Here is a 21,585-nt window from a genome sequence, read left to right as displayed (position 1 = left end):
CATGTTTAACAATAATAAAAAAATAACTGCAAATTAAACTCTTATCTTATATAAGTTTGTTGATCAACTAGCTATATCATCTTAGATGATTCTTAATCTAGTTGGTGTCTCAAATAATACAACCAAAATTAAACCATCAGGGTGAGTTCTACGAAATTTTAATATCAAATCTCATTAATATTAAATTAAGAAATAGATCCTCATATTGAATAAATGCACATTTTGATAAGTCTCACTTAGTTCATATTGTTTCTGCCAAATTTTAGTAGAGTTTCATAGCTAAAAATTAAGTTCATACAATCTAATCATTAATTTATATCAGTTGTATCTTTTAGTATGTAGTTTAAGACTACAAGTGAACTCAAGCTTGAAAAGTCATTCAAGAACTTACATAAAGCTCGCATAAATAGAAAAACTCCACCCTTATCTGCTACAATAAAAGGGTCAGATTATTAACATAAAAATTGATGAATCACTTTATCTTGTTTAAGCTTGCTTTGTCACTTTTGTTAACAACGTTGAGCTGACTCTTTTATAATCCGCATGCTAAAAAAAATTCTTCCACTAAAGGTTATGCATCGGGTGGATAAGTATTCTACAATCATAATATTCCTAACCAAGGGCATCTATTTTTTCACTAAATAGACATCATCATCATCATCACATGAACAATCAGGCCTTGATTCTTAATCAAACCATAAATTACATAAATAATTATTAAAAAGAAAGTTTGAACATATGTTTAAACTAAATCTAAATTTACATGTTAATCACTCCTTAATTGAATAAAAGTCAAACCAAATTTAAATGACATGGAGATTGATTCAAAAGAGAACAAACTTAAATCAAAACTTATTAAAATAAAAGACTTCTCAAACACAAACCTTAATTTACTAAATTCTCTCATAAAAAATTACACTCCTAATTTAAAACACTTCTAAACCTGGTGGCACAACGCCACGAATAGATTCATTGGAGTGTTAAAACCTTAAAATCAATTGATTGCTAATGATTTAACCAAATAAAATCTTTAATTCAACTATATCAACTTAGTTTTTAGGATAGGCTATTCCGGACTGCGGGGCTACGTGTCCTAAGAAGGTCTAGTTCCTCGAATCTAGTGGGACAATGCCACGGACCAGTTGATAGCAAACTTAATTAATTTAACCCCTTAATCAATAATAAATTCCTAACTCACCTTTCTTTTAATTTCTAATAACTAAATTAACTTAACAAAATTAATTACAACTGGATAACCCAGGCCTATGAGACTATTAATTTAGCTCCAAGAAGGGAGAAATAAACCTCACGGCCTCGGTGAGCAACAAAGATACTAATCAATTAAATATTACAAATAAATTCTTAAAACCAATCTTAAAATACTAATAGTTAAACTTAAACTAAAATTTCTCTTTGACCTTTAACAAACCAAATTATAAATAACTCAAGCTAATCATCCTATATATGACATACCTAAAACCACACAGCATACTACACACACTTAGACTTATTTGTTAGGACAAAACTTCTAGTTCTAAGTTAGGCCAGTGTTTTTCTTTCTTTTTGTCTCTGTGATGTGGCGCTTTACATGTGAAAAATGTGTTGTTTGTTTTATTACTTGTGTTAGCTCTCTGCGATTAATATTTTCTTTCCATGATGTTGTGAGTGATAGACTATCCATAGGTTAGGAGCAATTTTGATATTTATGATATTTTCTGCAGGTGGTCGTGCTCATACAGTGCTAAAGTATTAGGAATCCAAATGAAAAAGAAAGTCCCTCTACGAGAAATTCCTTTCCATTTGGCGATCTATGAAGCAAGAGCTCAAGAGAAAATATCTCCCTCCCTCATACTACCCCGAGCTCTTAGATAGATGGAATAGGCTGGCCCAAGGGAGTAGACCTGTAAAAGAGTATATCTCCGCTTTTGATGACTAGATGATCTGTTGCGGCGGAGAAGAGACCACTACCCCTGCCCAAATCCTTTCTATGTTTAAAGCAAACATTAGGGAAGATCCAAAACAAACTTTTTGCTAGAGTTCACACTTTAGAAGCAGCCAACAGTTTAGTGCTTGACCTCGAAGAATCTATGAACCATTCCCATTCTAAACATCTAGATTCCCGTCCAACCCCATATAGAGCTTCATCCAGTCAACCCCAAAACTGACCCGCTGCCCCTATGATTAACCGACCGACTTCCAGTCAACCCCAACCTCGCACTGACTTGACCCATCATGTTGACGATGAAGAAGACTTCTTCTACGAAGAAAACCCAGTTGATCTGCAAGTCGTTAGATGTGCGTTGTCCCAACTCAAACTCAGTGACGATTGGCGAAGGACTTCAATTTTCCACACCTTTACTAAAATCGGAGACAAGAACTGCAAAGTCATCATCGACAGTGGAAGATGTATCAACGTTGCCTCTTTAGCCATGATATCTAAACTTAACTTAAAAATGGCACCCCACCCAAACCCGTATAAGCTCACATGGATTAACTCAACTACCATAGAAGTAAAGAATAAGAGCCATATTCCTATAAGAATTTGTTGGATATCAAGAGAAGATTTGGTGCGATGTTTTGACTAAGGATGTGGGGCAGATTATCCTTGGTCGCCCGTGGTTATTTAACAACGATGTCCATATTTATAGGAGGACAAACACCTGCGTGTTTGAACATAACGGCAAGAAAATCAAGCATGTACCCTCCCAACTGAAACCCCATAAGACTGAAGTCAAACCTACTCCTGTTAAAACTAATAAAGAGTTGCACCTTTTGATTGCAAAAGAAGTAGAGGTTGAGTTTAACCAAGGAGCCCCCATGTACGCCCTAGTAGCCCGTGAAACAAATGAGGAACCAAGAGAGCCCATCCCGGAAGAGGTCCAACCACTCCTTGAGACCTTAGCTAATGTTTTTCCTGAGGATCTTTCAAACCAGTTACCCCCTCTGCGAGACATCCAACTCGCTCTAGACCTAGTACTCGGAGCTTCACTGCCCAACCTATCCCATTAACGTATGAACCCGGGGGAGGGAGCACCCCAAGTTAAAAGAGCAAGTTGATGACATGCTCCAAAGGGGATTTATCAAAGAAAGCTTAAGCCCCATGTGCTGTCACCGCACTTCTAACTCCCAAAAAGGATGGCTCCTGAAGGATGTGTTAATAGTCACACTATCAACATGATTATTGTGAAGTATCGCTTCCGCATTCCTCGCTTGGATGACATGTTGGACATGATGACAGGAGCAACTCTCTTTTCTAAGTCGATCTTAAGAGCGGTTATCATCAGATCAGAATCCGCCTAGGGGATGAATTAATGGTAATGTCGTTTGGTCTTAGTAATGCCCCTAGCGCTTTCATGCGAGTCATGACCCGAGTCCTTCGGCCTTTCTCAGGAAAATTCGTCATAGTCTATTTTGATGATATCTTAATGTATAGTAGCTCAATGGATCAGCATTTAAATTATCTGAAACAAGTCTGTGAGGTTTTGAGGAAAGAACAATTGTATGCCAATCCGAAGAAGTGCATGTTCCTCACAAATCGTGTCACTTTTATCGGATTTATCATTTCCTCTCAAGGAATATCACCTGGCTCTGAGAAAGTTCGAGCGATTAACAAGTGGCCTGAACCGAAAAATATCAGAGATGTTCAAAGCTTTCATGGATAGGCCACCTTTTATTAGAGATTTATTAGGAATTTTAGCACGATAGTGGCACCAATAACTGACTGCCTAAAGAAGGGAGAATTCCATTGGACCTTATATGCCACTAAAGCATTCAAGGAGATCAAAAAGAGAATGGTCGAGATCTCAGTTATGCGTCTTCCTGATTTTTCTAATGTTTTCGAAGTGCCTGTGATGCGTCTGGTATTGGTATAGGAGGAGTTATGTCGCAAGAGGGACATCCTGTTGTCTATTTTAGCAAGAAGTTGAATGATATCAGACAACGGTACTCGACCTACAGTAAGGAGTTTTACGCAATCATTCAGTCCCTTATGTGATGATTGGCCTTCTCAACATCATGACCAATTCTCCTTCTTGAAATGATCGAGGAAGCACCATTCGATCGAAGGATTTTGTCATTCTTCCTCGATAGATTTTCATGTTTTGTTGAGCTTGTAACCTGAGTTCATCAAGTACGTCGAGTTCTTCCATTCTCATGCGAGCATTTGCTCTTAAGTGAGATTTTCTGGATCGCTACTCGAAGTGATGGTAATTCAACTTTTAATGGTAATATTACTTCAACTCCGAACACTAGTGAATAAGGAGTGGCTTTGGTTGGTGTTTTGTAACTTGTACGATATGCCCACAGCGCTTCTGCGATCTTCGTATGCCACTCTCTTTTATTCTTGGTGAGGATCTTCTTCAACAATTTCACCAACTTGTTGAAGGTCTCTGCCAAGTCATTTGCCCTCGAATTGTATATGGATGAATATCGTCAATCAATTTTATGCCGATCAACGAACTTATAAATTTTTGTACTTTTGAATGAAGTACCATTGTCTGAGATTATGCGACGTGGCACACCAAATCTGTAGACAAAATTGTGAGTAAAGAAATTGATCACATGCTTGGATGTGACTTCTCTGAACGGAGCTGCTTCTGCCCACTTAAAAAAGTAGTCTGCTGTTATCAAAATAAAGCAATGTCTCGTCGATGATGGGGGATCTATCAGCCCGATTATATATGTACCACATCATTCAAATGGTCAGGACGCTATTGGGTGAAGTGGATTTGGTGGCTGATCTATAACATCATTATGAATCTGACACTCATGACACCTCTTAGCGTGGTCAATACAATCTCTTATTATGGTCGGTCAATAGTAACATATTCTTTTGATTTTAACGGCTATTTTGAGACCTTACTGATATGCTCCACAAAGCCTTTCGTGGACTTTTACTACCACTTTATCAGCTTCCTTAGTTCTTAGGAATTGCAACCACATCTGATTAAAAGCTCGTCGATATAGCGTGTCGTTAACAAACGTATATCGTAATGCCTTTTTTAAGTTTGTGCGACTATAGATTTATCTACTGGGAGTTTACTTTCCCTGGTATAGTCATTGAAAGATTGCCTCCAATCATCTCCTTCTTCAATGTCTAAGCAATATAGCCACGACTCCGAGCATCTGTTGGTTTTACGTCTCTTGACTATATGACGTCTTCTAGTTGATTTTTAATAGTGATCTGTTGGGGAGGTTGAAGATCAACCAGGGTTGTATCTTGCTGGCTTGAATCTAGCATTCTCTCTGTCCGCGAGAAATGCAAGATTGCCAGCTCTAGGACCCGACGACCGTGAACCATAATTGGTATAGGCATCTCCTCGCCGGTGTTCATCACATCTTTGGCTAATTTGGCTAAGCAATCTGCCTTGGCATTCTGAACTCGAGGAACTTGATCTATTTTAATATTTGGCACATGTTTCAAAAGCTTAACAGCTCGCCGATGATAATGAGTTAATTCAAGTTTGCCAACCTTATAAATGTCGATGACCTAATTTATCACAAGTTGAGAATCACCAAAGATTTAGAGATTTTGGATTCTAACATCGATAGCGATATCCAATCCCGCTATTAGAGCTTTGTATTCGGCTTTATTGTTGGTCCGAGGTTCGGTTAAACTGAATGAAAGCCTCATTATGCCTCCCTCAGGTGCTACGAAAATGAGACCGATGCGGCTCGGGCCCTTACAATATTTGGTGGCTGGGCAGGTTTAATCAAGGATGCCCTGTCGAAGTACATCTCTCAAAATGATAGCTTTTCGTTCTCCTCGACCTGCATGATTTGTTCATCAGGAAAATCATCATTGAGCGGAGAGTCTACCGGGATAGGATGTGCGACTAGAAAATCTGCCAAAGCTTGTCCTTTCACCGCCCTTTGTGTCATGTGTGTGATATCCAACTGCAGTAATAATACTGCCCACCTGACTAGACGACCTGTCAACGCTGGTCTTGTCATCAAGAACTTCAACGTATCGATCTTTTGATATCAAGGTGATTCTATGAGATAGCATGTAGTGACAAAGTTTCTGAACTACAAAAATCAACGACAGACAATGCTTTTCAATAGGAGAATAATGACTTTCTGCTCCAATCAACCTCCGACTAATATAGTAAAGTGCATTTTCTTTGCCTTCTTCATTATTCAGGGATAATAATGCTCCGAGTGACTCTTCTAGGCCGTGTACAGTATAAGAGGCTTCCCCGGAATTGGCGCTGAGAATGGGTGAATTTAGCATATATCTTTTGATGCTGTCAAATGCTTCTTGGCACTCAACATTTCATTTGAAGCGGACATCTTTCTTCATTAACTTTGAAAATGGCTGGCACATACCCGACAAATTCGATATGAACCATCGAATGAAAGCTAGTTATCCTTATAAGGAGCGAAGTTGTTGAAGGTTCTTTGGATGTGGCATCTTCATAATTTCCTTGATCTTGTTGGGTCAATTTTAATTCCTCAATGGCGAACGATGTACCCCAGGAAATTGCCGAAGGAGACCCCAAAAGCACATTTGAGAGCCTTTATCTTCAGATCAAACTTTCTGATTCTCTCAAATATAATTCTTAGATCACTTAGGTGATCTTTGCGATCCATGCTCTTAACAACCAGGCCATCAACATAACACTCGACCTTCTCGTGTATTAGTTCATCAAAAATAAGTGTCATTGTCCACTGATAGGTGAGTTCAGCATTCTTCAGGTCAAAGGGTATGACCGTATAACAGAAAAAGCCGATAAGCATTCTAAACGATATGTGCTTTTCATTCTCAGGTGCCATCTTGATTTGGTTATAACCCGACGATCCGTCTATGAAAGAGAACATATCATAATTGGAAATGTTGTCCACTAGGAGTTCAGATACGGGGAGTGAAAAATCGTTTTTTGGACACGCCTTGTCGAGGTCCCGAAAGTCAATACATACACGAATTTGTCCATTCTTCTTCTTTACGGGGACAATATTGGTAATCCAATCAGCATACTTTTCTTCTCGGATGAAACCTGTCTCTATAAGCTTTTTCGTCTATGCAATTACTTGTTCTTCAATCTCCAATCTCATTCTCCTTGGAGCTTGCTTGATGGGTGCTGCATCTGGTTTGATGGCTAGTATGTGAACTGCTACGTCAGGGGATAAGTTGGACATCTCAGCATATGTTCAAGCAAAGCAATCACTGAATTCACAGAGAAGTTATTTTATTTCTTCTATTTGTTTATCGGGCAGGAGAGAACTAACAAAGGTTGGGCGAGGATCCTCCTTGATTCCCAAGTTAACTTCTTTTAATTTATCCATAGTAACTGCATGTTCACCATCTTCAAGCTCTTCTGGGGCAGGCTTGGCCTCTACGGGTTGATCATCATATGTGTCAACTTCGTACACATTATCACCATCATCATAGGATTTGATTTCTCCACATGTGATTGCTCGGCAAATCTCTTTTTGAGGGTACTTCAGTACGATGAATCCCAGACTCATTTTTGCAAAAATATCGTTCTTCTTTAATGAGTGAGGATTCCTTCGATACCAGAGGCTCAAGCAGAAATGACTTGTTGTTTGGAAGAACAGGTTTTATCTCGCTTTTGTAATATTCTTTGGATGTTTATGATATTATACCTGGGAAATCTTAAATGTACTAATTCCCCGGAATCAACGTGTACGAAACCAGTCACAATTTCTTTCTTCTTCGAGTTTTCCTATTGAATAAAATAGACTCGCTGGTCCACCCTTTTCTTTTGGGGAGGTACATAGAATATTACAAGCTCTTCAACATTATGCATCTCTCGAGGAATAACTTCTTTAAAGTGTTGTAGGTGAATACATATGACTACGAGTACACTATCTGAAATTCATAGGTTGTCTATTCTTTTGAAGAACAAATCATGTACCGCATTCATATAGATAGAGTCGTAGCATAATCATCATGAGTATTCAACTTCCCTACTCCATTTGGTAGTTGTGGTATACCCTCTGAGATTTGGTAGGTGTGACATCATCTTCATCCGTGTCACTAGCTAAGTGAGGTATGTATTTCCTTTTTTAGGAATGAAAAGTGCTTTGGAGAGAGTCAACGTTGCCTTCTTTCTCCCAACCTGCTTATTATTTTCTTGTTTAGGTTGTTTTGTAATTTCTGGGTCCGATGCCTGGGTCTCAAGAGAGCTTGATGACTTCAACTTCTTTGAAATGAAGTATTTAGCATCTTCATAGATTGTTACTTGGATGTCACAAGATATCCTGAATTCTTCTTCATCCCTGAGATACTTCATGCATTGATGTAGCGTTGACGGGACTATATCGTATTCATGCAACCATGGACGACCAAGAAGCACCTTAAATGTGGTATCAGGATCAATTACATGAAATTTGGTATATATATGAAGTTCTCAAAATGTTAAGATTTTCCCCTCTCATCGCTGTTCTTCCCTACCAAACTCTCTTTTGCTTTGTACTCAAGCTCGTCAATCTGCAATCAGATGATCACGTGAAAATTGAAGCAAAACACTGTAAAAATGTAAAATAAGTCCTCATAAAAAGCACATTGGCATGAGATAGCTGCAATATTCTAAGATTTTCCCCTCTCATCGCTGTTCTTCCCTACCAAACTCTCTTTTGCTTTGTACTCAAGCTCGTCAATCTGCAATCAGATGATCACGTGAAAATTGAAGCAAAACACTGTAAAAATGTAAAATAAGTCCTCATAAAAAGCACATTGGCATGAGATAGCTGCAATATTCTAAGATTTTTTGAGATTAAAATCCCAAAATTTATCTAAAATATTATGCCTTATTTTCACCCCTCTTAAAATTTATAATTAATATAATTAATATTCTTATAAAATCCTACAAATGGTTTATATATATAATTTTGATTCTATAAGCATATATAAATTAAAATGCATTTCAATTAAAATTCCTAAGTTCGGATTTTAATGTTACTGTTCACATAATTAAATCACTGTAGCAGTACCTTAATTTTGAGATATACACTGACCTATGATACGGCAGTGGGATGAAATTGAATGGCTATGACAGAAATTTAGTATAAGATATTTATATAACTGTTCAATAAATAACATACATTGAAAAGCATGAGGATATGCCATGCAAATTAATCAAAAAATGTGCCAATAAATTGAAAGCATGCAAGCACATCTTGTAAGTACAAGAAATAACATGGAAATGTATTATGCAAATGTATAAAAAATATGCAAATGCATTATACAAAAGCATAAAAAAACATCATGTCATTTAAAAATTAATATGAATTCCCCGCATATGCTCCGACAAACATTCTAAACACAAACGCGAAAGTCTGAACTATGTGAGGTTAAAAGGGAAGCTAAATAAAATCTATCTTTTTAAACACCTTGTGCTCCGACTAGTCCTTCGAACTCTGAAACTCAAGGTTCAATAATGCTGTGCAGGTTTAACGTGAACGTAAATTTTACATCCAATACTTCACCTTTCAAGGATTGGAGTTGACAAGATTTGAATTAATAAGAAAATATACGATTGTGTGATCAAAAAGTCATTTTATTTTACTTCCGCATTAGGCCTTTAATGTCTTCCTCAAAAGAAACTTACTACAGAAGAATTAACGCTCGTATAACAATTCAAAAAGTTGATATTTGAACCCAATCCTTTGTTACCAAGCAATTAGAGTTGTTTAATGTTCAAATAACAAAATAAAAGTACTTAAAATCCCAGATAATGATGATATAAAAAGTGAATCTCAACATCAGGGGACTATATCATCAAAATGCTTTATGAACTTAGATAATGAAGTTGACAAAGTTCAAATATAAAAATAAAAAGTGTAGGGTTAACCGGTTAAATTATACCTAATGATGGCTATGTTAAAAGTGAATTACAATTGGAAGGGACTCTATCATCAAAATGCCACATTAACTCAGATTGAACCTGAGCGTTTGGTAGCAATTATTCAGAGTTGATAGGATTCAAAAAGCAAAATAAAAAAGGTTAAACCATCATTCATGATGGCTGCGTTGAAAGTGAATCTCAGCCGTAGGAGACTATCATTAAAATGTCGCATGAATTCAAATAGAATTTGATCCTCTGCCATGAAGTTAGTAGAGATGACAAGGTTCAAATATTAAAATAAAAAAGTGTCAAACCCTCTTCAGTAATGATCGTGATGAAAGTATATCTCATCCAAAGAGGTCTATGTTTAAATATCAAATCTTCAAGTTCCAAAAATAAATATTTAAAGTGGCTTCAAAAGACACCCTGGTGATAGTCAGTTGACAAAAAATCTCAACCAGTGGGGATTACATGACTTTCAAAATGCCCCAAATTCCAAAATTAATCACTTAAGGCTTCAATCTCAATAAAATTAAAAAAAATTAATATAGATCAAAATTTAAAAATGCTAAGTGACATATATTTCCATGTAGCTTAAAGCAAAAATTCATTCACCCTCAATAAACATTTGTTGAGTGTGATAAATCTATGAAATAACCTTACAGCTCATAAAGAGCTAAAGTCGAGTTGCGAATATTTGATGTGAAATAAATAGGAATTGCAAGGAAATAAAAAAATTATTGTAAAGCTTGCTACTTTAACATTAATGAGTCATAAGAATTAATTTGAAGAACAATCGTTTGACGTTTTGCTTTGGCATGCAGTCATAATTTTAGGAGAACGGAACAACTTAAAATAAGATTAGAAAAATTACAATAAAACTACATGTGTTGTAATAAGAATCTGTTGGTTCATATTTAGAGCTTTTCACTTAGAGTTTCCTTTCTCACTTACACTCGACGAACGGCTTTAGCGGAGAGAGACTTTTAGCAATCTCAACAATGCCACCAAGAAAGTTAGGGCACCGACGGTCTTGATCCACGGGAAGGTAGTCAAAGGAGGCGCAGGTGGACGTTCGACGAGTTGTCACTGTCCGGATGGTCGTTGTTCGTCGATTGTCTCGTCTAGATGAAATAGTATGAGGTCGACGTAGTCTTCTATGGAGTCTTCAAACTCCTAGTCGGGGTCAAAGAATGACGACTGAAGGATATCATTTTTGTCCTTGAGAATTGTAAGCGAATTCGTGGTCGACTTCAGGATCGGCTATCCATGAATATGGGAGTCTTCTCTATTGGGATCCTTGGAGGAGCCGACGATTTGTGAAGGGAGAAGGGAGGGGAAGAACCGGCAGGGGAGCTCTCGGGTAGGAAGGGAAAGGGAGGGGAGGGCTAGGAAGGTGGGATGAAGAACTTAGAAAATCTGGATTATATTTCAAAATTTTCTAAGAGAGGGAAAGATAATAATTTAAATTCCAAATTATCCTAAATTGGGCTATAGGGGCCGGTGGCTTAGGAGGGATTATAGGGGAAGTTTAATAAGGATTAAGGATTAATTGGAGAGGGAAAAGCCAAGGGGAGGGGCCGACCATATGAGAAGGGTAGGGAGTATCTAGATTTAATGTATGTGGACCCTTTAATTTAAATGATGTTTCAAACCAAATATTTGATTTAATTTCAAATTTTGAGGTAATTATGGGCTTTCCTAAAATAGTTTTATCAATAAGGAAAGTGCTTCAAATTCAAATATTAATTTGAATTCAAATAAGAAACTTTTTTAATTAATAATAGGTTACTTTATGAAGGGAATTAAAGAAACTTTTTAGTTTATCGTGGTCGTCGATCTTCGATGCCTCCTCTAATAAACACACCAAAATCTCTTGTTGATGTCCTCATCAATATTAATAATATTCATTCTAAAATAATCTCACGTCAATAAAAATATGACATGTGCCCTCTAACTTATGATTTTATCGCAAAATGCAAACTAGCATCACAAGAAAATGGTTATGATCGAGCCCTTTGACAATAAAGTTTTATCGAAGATAGGCACCTTTATATTACAGTTACGACTAAAGCACATATATTCCCCAATAATTAAAACCCTTGAGTAATGAATCATACGGTATATTTGATTGAGCACAAATGCTTTATTAGCTCAGACGACTTCAATTTATCCCCTTAGGAAAACAATCATCTCAGGTCTACAAGATACCTCAGACAAAGCAAACCATGGCTACTGATAAAGATCCTTTAATCAAGTTAAGTCAACTACCTCCTCTAAATAAGAATATTGAGACCATGACAACCTGGGATGACGAAACTATGAGAATTTGATCGGATTAGTCATCATTCGCCCACCATCCTCTTTAAGTGCAAGATCATATATTTCAAATCTTAAACATCAAATCAGGTGCTACTGTATGCTAGACACTTAATACTTTTCTAATTATTAGCCTTTAATTGAAAGTACTCTCCTGTCACCGAGACGGTTAACCATAGGAGCTTTTGTCTATGGGAAACATGAACTCAAATCTTAGAGTTCTCGCAAAATAAGGTCGAAATCTATAGATAGTGTCTTGTCTTCAAACTAATTTGCCTTCCAAAAATTTAACCCAGAACATATATGTTTAAACTCTCCCGAAATGAGAAGAGATCGGGCCTTAAATATTCGGAGCCCGCAATAACTACTCTAGAAACTCTTTAAGCCTCTCACTTCATGAAAGTGAATCCCCAAAGTAGGAATAGTACATAAAACTAATCATTTTATTCAAGTACCAATTATCGAGTTTTGTGCATACCTCATACCCTTTATTTATAGCCACAAAAAACTTTGGAAGTTCAATTTCAACAAATTACTGAGGGGAAAAAAATTGTATGTGATTTTTCATAGAAGCAAAGGAATCACACTCAAGGATGTAGGGAATAGAAAATCAACGAGTAATCCGTTGTCAAGGTTTTTAGAGCCAGATAGTAGTGGAAGAAAGCTGAAAGAGATGATAGCAGCAGGAAAAAAAAGGGTCAAAGCCCAAAAACAAAGGAAGCCTCAAATATTGGCAACACAAAAATTGTCAAGGGACACTAGAGGTGGCTACAAAAATATTATTGGAGAAAAATACTCTAGGGAACCGCAAGAATGGAGAGTAAAACCAGAAGTCCACCAATAGGAAATGCATGAAGGATGAAAATATAAACTAAGGTAGTCTCATGGAATTCCAGAAAGTGGTAGAGAATAAGAATCCAAGCTGGGATCAAACATTCTTGATACGATAGCATCCTAAACATGTACATATAGACTTATGCTAACATTAAAAACTTCTATTAAAATGAAATAAACAAACACAAGTAAACACATGCATTTAGGGTTTTCAATTATGACAGTATTTGAGATTCTGATAATCTAATTAATAAATTTTCACCTGGCCATAAACTTAGAACAGTCAACAGGCTTAGGAAGTTACAAGGATCACAACTTTTTATGGGTAATACAAAAATTTTGAGACATTTTTCAAATTTGATTGAGAAACTACATAAAGTAACGTCGGTCACTCTATATGGATCGTTGCAATTGAAAGCAATTGGTTAACCTCAACTCTTAAACAACCAAACTTATCAAGTTGGCTTTACGTAAAGTTCTTTAAATCCTAACCTTCTCCGGTTTACAAGCTTTATTTGCTTCCAGTCGATGGCAAATATGACCGTAGTATACTATTTGTGCAGTCAAGATTGCTGTTGTTGCCGTGTACAACTGGAAATTCACATTTGTATATTTTCCATCAGGAAGAAGGGAGAATAGCATCAGAAGAAGCGAGCAGAGAGAGTAAAAATTAACTCACCAATGCCATGTAAAATTGGGTCTTCAACTGCAATAACCAAAAGTAGAATTCAGAAAGGCAAAGTACATGAAAGAACTTGCATAACTAAATCGCATGCTTGACGGAGTAATTTAAGCCATGGAGGGTAAATATTGGGGAGCTTCCCCATCAATGACAATAATTTTGTAAATATAAACTAAAAATGTAATAGCAAACTCAAGAAAAGTTGACGCCATGGAGAAACAAGGTTGGGGAATTCAGATACACTAAAAATTGTAATAGCAAACTGTAGCACAGATGAAGTCAACGAGAATAAAGGTAGAGGAACTCTTGGAGTAACAAATAATAAATGAGAAACTTCCGCAATTTTCAACCAAATAAAAAATGCATGCAAGAAAAGGTAATAATGGAACAAAAAATCCACAAAAAAGATGCATATATGCACATGAAGAATATGTGCATTGTGCCACCACTTGCATGCATGCACACACAAATAGATGTAGATGAGAAATCTCAGGAGCACACACAAAGAGCTTAGCTGTGTTATGCAGTAGTCCAATAAAATTGTACCTCTACTCATGCATATGTGCGCATTGCCACCAATGAAATAAAATAAATTAAAAAAGGCTCTTCATCAGGGGCGGATCCAGCTTTTTTTTTTAGGGTGGACAAAAAAAAAATTGTGGGGGATGGACAAAGATGCTTATGATTGATAAAAGTAGGGAAAATTTTTTTTTATGGGAGGCAAAATGTCCAAAATACCCAAAATATTCCAAAATATCCCCTCTAAATATTTAAAAAAAAAATTTTTGAGGGTGGGCATTTGCCCACCCTAAGCCCTTGGTGGATCCGCCCATGCTCTTCATTGATGCCCATTATCACATACATAATAACTAATGTTTACAATTTCAGCAATTATTTTTGAAACTTACAGTAGCAGGCTCCAGGAGACAGCCTACAAGGTTGAAAATATCCCTAAAGAACATGAAAGCACAAACATTAGAAAGCTTGAAAATGAAATACAAGGAGCCTAAGATTAAATAGAAATAAAAAAGATGTACCCACATCTAATCAATAGCTGGACATCCCAATAAAGAATCAAAATGAGAATAAGAGATCTGTTACACCTATTGAGATTCGAGTGCAAACTGACCATCCCCTTGTAATACAATTGACAAACATTACTATGGCTTAACATTTTACTTTTTTTTTTTAATATTTAGGCCAATTAAGACAAACTCACACACATCACATACGCAAGACTTGAACCCAAAACCTCTTGGTTGGTAGCCAAAGCTCTCAATCAACAGACCAAGATGAGTTGCATAACTTTTTACTATTGATGCTTCATGCGGCAAGCCAACTACTCACCCACAAGAACAAAAAAAATTATTTAGCTTACCAAAAGAGACTTCATTAATTGAAACTATGGATACTGGGAAGTTTGTAATACTTATATCAAAGGATCCTCAGTTTAAGTTGCAGAAATATACATGTATGTCAACCTTCGGTCTGCAATCAAGTGATAAGTTCTGAAAAGTCTATTAAGCTAGCATTTTAGTATATTTTTTCGCAGATGAACATCTTGTGGCCATACAGTGCTCAATGAGTAACCTACATTGGATGCTTAAAAGGAAATTTACTCATTCCATGTCTACTTATTATTCAACTAACTTTGCTCTACCTTGCCGAAGTTCCTTAAGAAATAAACAGATGTAAATCTTCAGCCTAATTTGTATGTGATAGGAAATACTTGAGTTCGCAAGTAACACTAAGGGAAATATGTTAGACCGGTCCAGCCGGTCCGCATGGGACCATCGCAACATAGGCGGGATCTCCGCCTCTTGCGGAGATCGGACGGTCCGAACGCCCAAGCAGAGTCATTTAAGAAGGATTTTTCAGGGTTTTGAGAGGGAAATTTGAATGTAGGGTATGTTTAGGGATTTTCTTTTAATTTGTATGCATTAAATAGTTGGTTTTCCTAGGGTTAGGCCATCTTGAATTTGGCTGAAATTTGAGATTTATTAGATTTTAGGTTTCCTTTGGGCTCTAGCTACATCTAGAGATTTGGGAGAGAAAGATTCTCCTCTCGAATAAAGGATCAATTGTATCTTGGTATTTTCCATTTCCATTTCATCAAATATTACTAATTATCTACTATTTTCTTGTTTTTGTGTGGACTTTTGTGGAGAATTCTCGTTGTTTTACGAAGCTTCAGCATGACTCAAATTCATATAATTGAGCTCAAGGTCTTGTTCAAACTTGTTTAATTAGCAAAGATGAAGCTCAAATATGAATATTTAGTGAAAAATTAGATGCCCTTGGTTAGGAGCATTTTGATTGTAGAACACATTCACCTGCTTCATAGTCTTTACAAGAACTTTTTTTTAGCATGCTTACTGTAGAAGAGCCAACTCGACATTGTTAACAAAAGTGACAAAGCAAAGCTTAATCAATATGAAGTTATTCATCCCTTTTTATGCCAATGATCTGACCAAGGGTGGAGTTTTTTTATTTTTTTAATCTTTATGTAAGTTCTTGGATGACTTTGCAATCATGCATTCACTCGTAGTATAAAACTGCATACTAGAAATACAGCCGATATAAATTGATGATTGGATTATATGAACTTTATTTTTAGCTATTAAACTCTACTAGAACTGACAGAAATAAGAGAAGCAATAGGAACTGAGTAAGACTGGGGGCTCCAAAAATTTGATCCCCAGCCTTCCCTGCTTTCGGGGAAGTTTTAATGGATTAAGTTTTGGATAAATTTTCAGAAGGCAGATTGGATTTGACCTCATTTTGCGACATTATGATATGAGTTCTAGCTTCCTATAGGCGCAAGCCCCTATAGTTAATTACACCTCTCGATAACGAGAGAGAACTTTCGATTAAGGCTAATCTTCAAATGAATACATTGTACCCGTAGATGAGTGATATCTGACATATAGTAGCAACATTGGTTTAGATGTTTGATGACTTGATATTTTAATTTTGAAATTTTACCATCTTGGACTTAAAGCAGATAGTGGGAGAATTGATGATAGACCCGATCAAGATCCTATGGTTTCGTCGTCCCAACTTGACAGAAGGATCTTTGTCGCCATCCATGGGTTGCGTCGTCCAAGGATACCTTGTAGACTTAGGGTGGACTTAGTTGATAGAGAGACTTAGAAGATTGTTGACCCTATTTTGACCTAGACTTGGGTCAAAGGGCTGATCTGGTCATATTGACCAAGTCAGGCCCCAAGAACACCTTCTTTGGGTTCCATGGGTCTGACCGAGTCTCTTGAGCTCAGACCTATGCCCTGGGTCAACCTGGTTGACCCAAATTAACCTAAACTCCTATTTGATCTCAAATCAATTTCATAGCTTCCAAAGCTGAATTCTCACCTTCCCTAGACTCAATGGGTCAGACCCAACCCATTGGGCCCAAACCTATGCCCTGGGTCAACCTAGTTGACCAGGTCAACTCAAGTTGAGCCAATTAGCCATATTGGGTCAAATCAAATTTAATTCAAATCTACACTCATCCCTTGGCCTTATTTGATTAGATTGACCAAGTCAACCCTTGACTTGGTCAACATGGTCTTCTTATGGTCAATTTGACCTATTTAAGTCAAATTGAGGCCTTTAACCCATTCAAAACCCTTCATATTAATCTTTTGAGCAAGTCATAGCCATCATAGCTTGATTTCCCTCCCAATTAGGCCTTGATGCAATCTAGGCCGTTGGTGATGAATCTAAGGCCTTAAATAGAGAGAATTAAGGTTTTCATGGGAGCTATTTTTGATCTCTCTCACTAAGCGTCGAAGAGTTGTGATACTTTGTGTGGGAGTTCCCTCTACCTTCTCCCATCTTTTCTGACCTAAACCCGCCGCTAAACTCTCGCCGGCGGCGAGATCTCCGGCCAACCGAAGCTAAAAGCGTTCCAACGCCAATTCCCAAGAGCTCGTTTGGTTGCGGTTTCAACAAGAGAATCATACGAGGACAATCTACAAGTCAACTGTGCATATGTCACAACACTTCGGGTCAAATAACTTTTCAAAAAGCGCGTTTTAGACCGCGAAATAAGTCCCCCATGAATGCTCCTTACTCATAGGATTAGAGTTTAAAATTTCATGCAATTTGGACGTCTGGATCGAGAGAACGAGCCACTTGTGTATTCTAGGGTTCGGGTTCGGTCTACGTCTCCGGGTAGGTGATCTCGACCGTTGATCTCGCGATCAACGGTCAAGATCCCGTCGTTCCGCGGTTCGAAATGAACGTGGATCTTGATCCCACGATCACGCTATCCGTCCGATGCGATATCGGCCGTCGAATCGAAATTGCGCTCGATCTGACGGTACCCAGGCGGTGCTGATTGGGTTAAGTCAAAACTAGTGACATCTTAAACCCTCCAGAATTTTTTAGGAGCCTTTACACCCCTTAATTAACAAACCCTAATTTATCAGATAATTAGGTCCGATAACTTCCAAAAATTATAATAAATAAGAGGTGTTTGCAAATTTCTTTTACATCACCAACCTTATACATGTTCATTCATATTTAAGTTAGAATTTGTTATTTTGCAAATCATAACTTTATTTTTAGCACCATGTCATCTCTCATTAAAATAACAGTCGAGCGCTAATTTCAAATAAAATGCCTTGATTAGCGCGTTTTCTTGATTTGTGTGCATTTTTTTCTCATTTTTTGTGTCGATTTAGTTGGGCAAATTGATAATAAATCTTAGGTATTGACGATGTTTCAAACGCAACGACGAAGTCCGTTTTGAGAATGGACATCGTTTGGGCAACGTTGCGCACAAATTTCGGGTGTCGATCATCCCTTTGAACATATCTCATCTAATTTGACTACGAGGGGTCTCCACTTATGCGAACTTGACATCTTGATTGCAACGGCTTAGTATGTTTAGAAATAGGAGGTCACTTGACCTTTCAATTGACGTGTCGCGTCGACACACGTATTGTTTTGTTCGCGGGTTTTGTCCTTTTGGGTGTTGTTTGATGTGTAGGGGTCAACATAAAATTTTCAGAATGTGCACTTATTCAATATGAAGATCTACTTCTTAGTCTAATGTTAATGGGATTTGACATTAGAATTTTGCAAAACTCACCCTGATGGTTCCACTTTGGTTGTATTATTTAGGACATCAACTAAATTAAGAATCCTCCAAAATGGTATAGCTTGAACAACAAACTTACAGAAGAGAAGAGTTTAATTTACAGTTATTCTTTTATTATGATTAATAAACATAACGGATTGATATATTTTTGTTTTGGAATTTCAAATTTAGATTTGACAGCGTTTTGTGATTAAGGTTGGATGTCTAATTGTTTAGGCAGTCAATTAATGACTTATACATTAACCAATGATAAATTTTATAGAGAATTTGGAAAGAAAACTTAATAAAAAATTGAGTATATTTTACATTAAATCAATCATAGAAAAATAATTTTTTTTCAAAATTTAGCAACTTCAATTTCATTCAAATATATTCTTTGTATTTGAATCATTTAAAATATATTAGCTTATTTGTTTTCTTGAAGTTTGCGATGTTAATAGATTGTTGAAGGTAATCCAAACAAGCTGATTGAACGATGAAACTATTTATGTTAAAAATGTATTATATGTACATTATTGATTTAAGATATAGAATCAATTATTTTTCATTAGCATAATTAATATTATTTTTCTATGTGTCGTAAGCTACCATCCATTTGGATAAAGGAATATTTAATCCATCAATTGATTCTTCATTCTTATTAATAATGTTAATAGATTGTTGAAGGAAAATAAAAACAAGAATAAATATTTCTTACTACATATAATGGATATATATTAGATAATGCACTAATTGCAACAAACGTCATAGATAATAATAGCTTCAACTCAATAGTATCCCTGAGACATTTGCAAAATACATAAAAATAAATGATAAAAATACATCGGTTAAGTGGTCATCTCCCTTTGAGACTTAAAGAACAGATCAGATGTTTACAAATAAAATAAGCCATTTAAACTCACAATACAATAACATCCAAGAATATTTATTCAATTGTGGAGCATAATTTATGTCATTCAGATAAATATCTTTCACAGACTCAATCTCTGACAAACCTGAGCATAAAGTAAAATTATAGTGACCAATACTTTAAAAAAATATACAATTATGAGAACAGATATATATATCAATTGGTCAACCTATATAAAATTATTGATATAATTTGTACGTTGATCTTTTTTCTATCTTATTCAATATCAATGATTGATATAGAACATGTCTAATTCAAAAAATAACAATATTCAAACAGATAGTTCATATATAATATTCAGAATACAAATATAAATAAATTTAGGACTCAAATGATGAATACTGCATTAACAATCTGATTGATGAAAATAATATTAGTATAACAATAGAATGTGTACTTATAAAAAATAATTATAAAGTGATTTATTATAACGATCTATTAAACTATGATGTTGCATCATAATTTTTATAGCAGCAACCAATACAATGAACTCTTTGATTAGGGTAAATTGATATAAAAATTTCTCTCTTACTTAGATCCTCAAAAAGCTTTATAAGAATAAATAAAATGGCATGTCTTCAAATACTTCTATTATTTGTTCAAAAATTTTAATGGCAACAAAAAACGAATGTCTTAATTATTGATTGTGATGCATTATTTTTTGAGCTAATATTTGTGCATAAATTGAAAAGCTGAGTAATTTGACTTCATAGAAATATAAATCTAAATATTTTTTTCCAACTAGAAGTTAAATTGTAGAGAAATGTCATTTCAACTAATTACAGTTACTAATACTATCGAAATTTTATAAATTTTTTTCGAGAAAATCACTATCAATATCAACGTGTTCAGAATTTCAAAAAACATTTTCATTATCAAACTTTTGTGTGAGAGTCTAAGCATTATCTATGGTAGCAACAATACTTATGAACATCAAATTAAGCTTATCTTCAAGTTTGGAATCAATATCACAATATATAATTTTTTTAGTATTTGACATAACCTACAAAAAAAATTCAGTTTAAAGAACTAAAATGTATAATATGAATGTTAAAAGAGCCAAATATATGAACATTAATAAAATAAATATTCACCTCTAATTTTTCTTTCTGCCATTGATTAGATGCATCAATGATTTTTCTTTTAGTATCTCAACCCAATCCAATAGACACACGCTTAAGTTCCTTTTATAATTTCTAAACTTTCTTTAATTATTCTCATTTATTTTTTAGCTGAACTTTATTATATTCTCTTCGAGTTTTATTAGAAAATTTTTTTATTAAATTTGTCCAACCTTATTTATTTAAGTGTATAAACAGTTGATTGTCAAGTTCAATATTTCTCAAACATAAATTTTTTAGTTTACCCATTTAATATCTCAATTTTTTTATTTATACTTGAGAGAGATTGAACTTGGCAATCAACCGACTACACACTTCAATAAAGAGATTTGAACAGATTTAATGAAAAATTTTTCTAATAAAACTCGAAGAAAATATGATAAAATTCAGCTAAAAATTAAATTGGACCAATGAAAAGAGTTTGGAAATTATAAAAGGAACTAAAACATGGGTCTACTAAATTGGGTTGGGATACTAGGAGAAAAATTATTGATGTATTTCATTAATGGTAGAAAGAAAAATTAGAGGAGAATATTGATTTTATACATGTTCATATATTTGGCTCTTTCAATCTTTATATTATATATTTTAGTTTTATAAATTAAAAATTTCTTTGTATGTTGTGTTAAATGCTAAAAAAAAAAAGATATTGTGACATTAATCCCGAACTTGAAGATAAGCTTGATTTGATGTTCATAAATGTTATTGCTATTGTAGATAATGCTTGGACTCCCAACCAAAGACTTGATCACGAAAATATTTTTAGAAATTTTGAACACGTTAACATTAGTAGCAAATTTTTT

At 35.4% G+C, this 21,585-nt stretch overlaps 1 protein-coding gene across 1 annotated transcript; it reads right to left on the bottom strand.

Moving 5' to 3' along the window:
- Nucleotides 1-8,551: 8,551 nt before the first annotated feature.
- Nucleotides 8,552-15,565, bottom strand: LOC114581327. Its single transcript, XM_028701237.1, has 4 exons — nt 14,553-15,565; nt 13,642-13,668; nt 13,455-13,553; nt 8,552-8,623 (listed from the first exon to the last, which is right to left on the bottom strand). Exons 1-4 carry the CDS (start codon nt 14,685-14,687, stop codon nt 8,552-8,554), a joined length of 333 nt encoding a protein of 110 aa, XP_028557070.1. The 5' UTR covers nt 14,688-15,565.
- Between the last annotated feature and the right edge of the window lie 6,020 nt (nt 15,566-21,585).

Source organism: Dendrobium catenatum, unplaced genomic scaffold (genome assembly GCF_001605985.2).
Source record: "Dendrobium catenatum unplaced genomic scaffold, ASM160598v2 fragScaff_scaffold_1655, whole genome shotgun sequence".
NCBI lineage: Eukaryota > Viridiplantae > Streptophyta > Magnoliopsida > Asparagales > Orchidaceae > Dendrobium > Dendrobium catenatum.
Note: the sequence above shows the minus strand (reverse complement) of the source record. Positions and strands in the feature narration are given on the sequence as shown.

Excerpts from the sequence above, each read along its gene's own strand:
- LOC114581327 (XM_028701237.1), bottom strand. The coding sequence starts at position 14,687 with ATGTGGGTACATCTTTTTTATTTCTATTTAATCTTAGGCTCCTTGTAT. Across the intron at positions 13,669-14,552 it reads GTCTCCTGGAGCCTGCTACT|TTGAAGACCCAATTTTACAT; the intron begins GTAAGTTTCAAA and ends TGGTTATTGCAG. Across the intron at positions 13,554-13,641 it reads CCCAATTTTACATGGCATTG|TTGTACACGGCAACAACAGC; the intron begins GTGAGTTAATTT and ends GTGAATTTCCAG.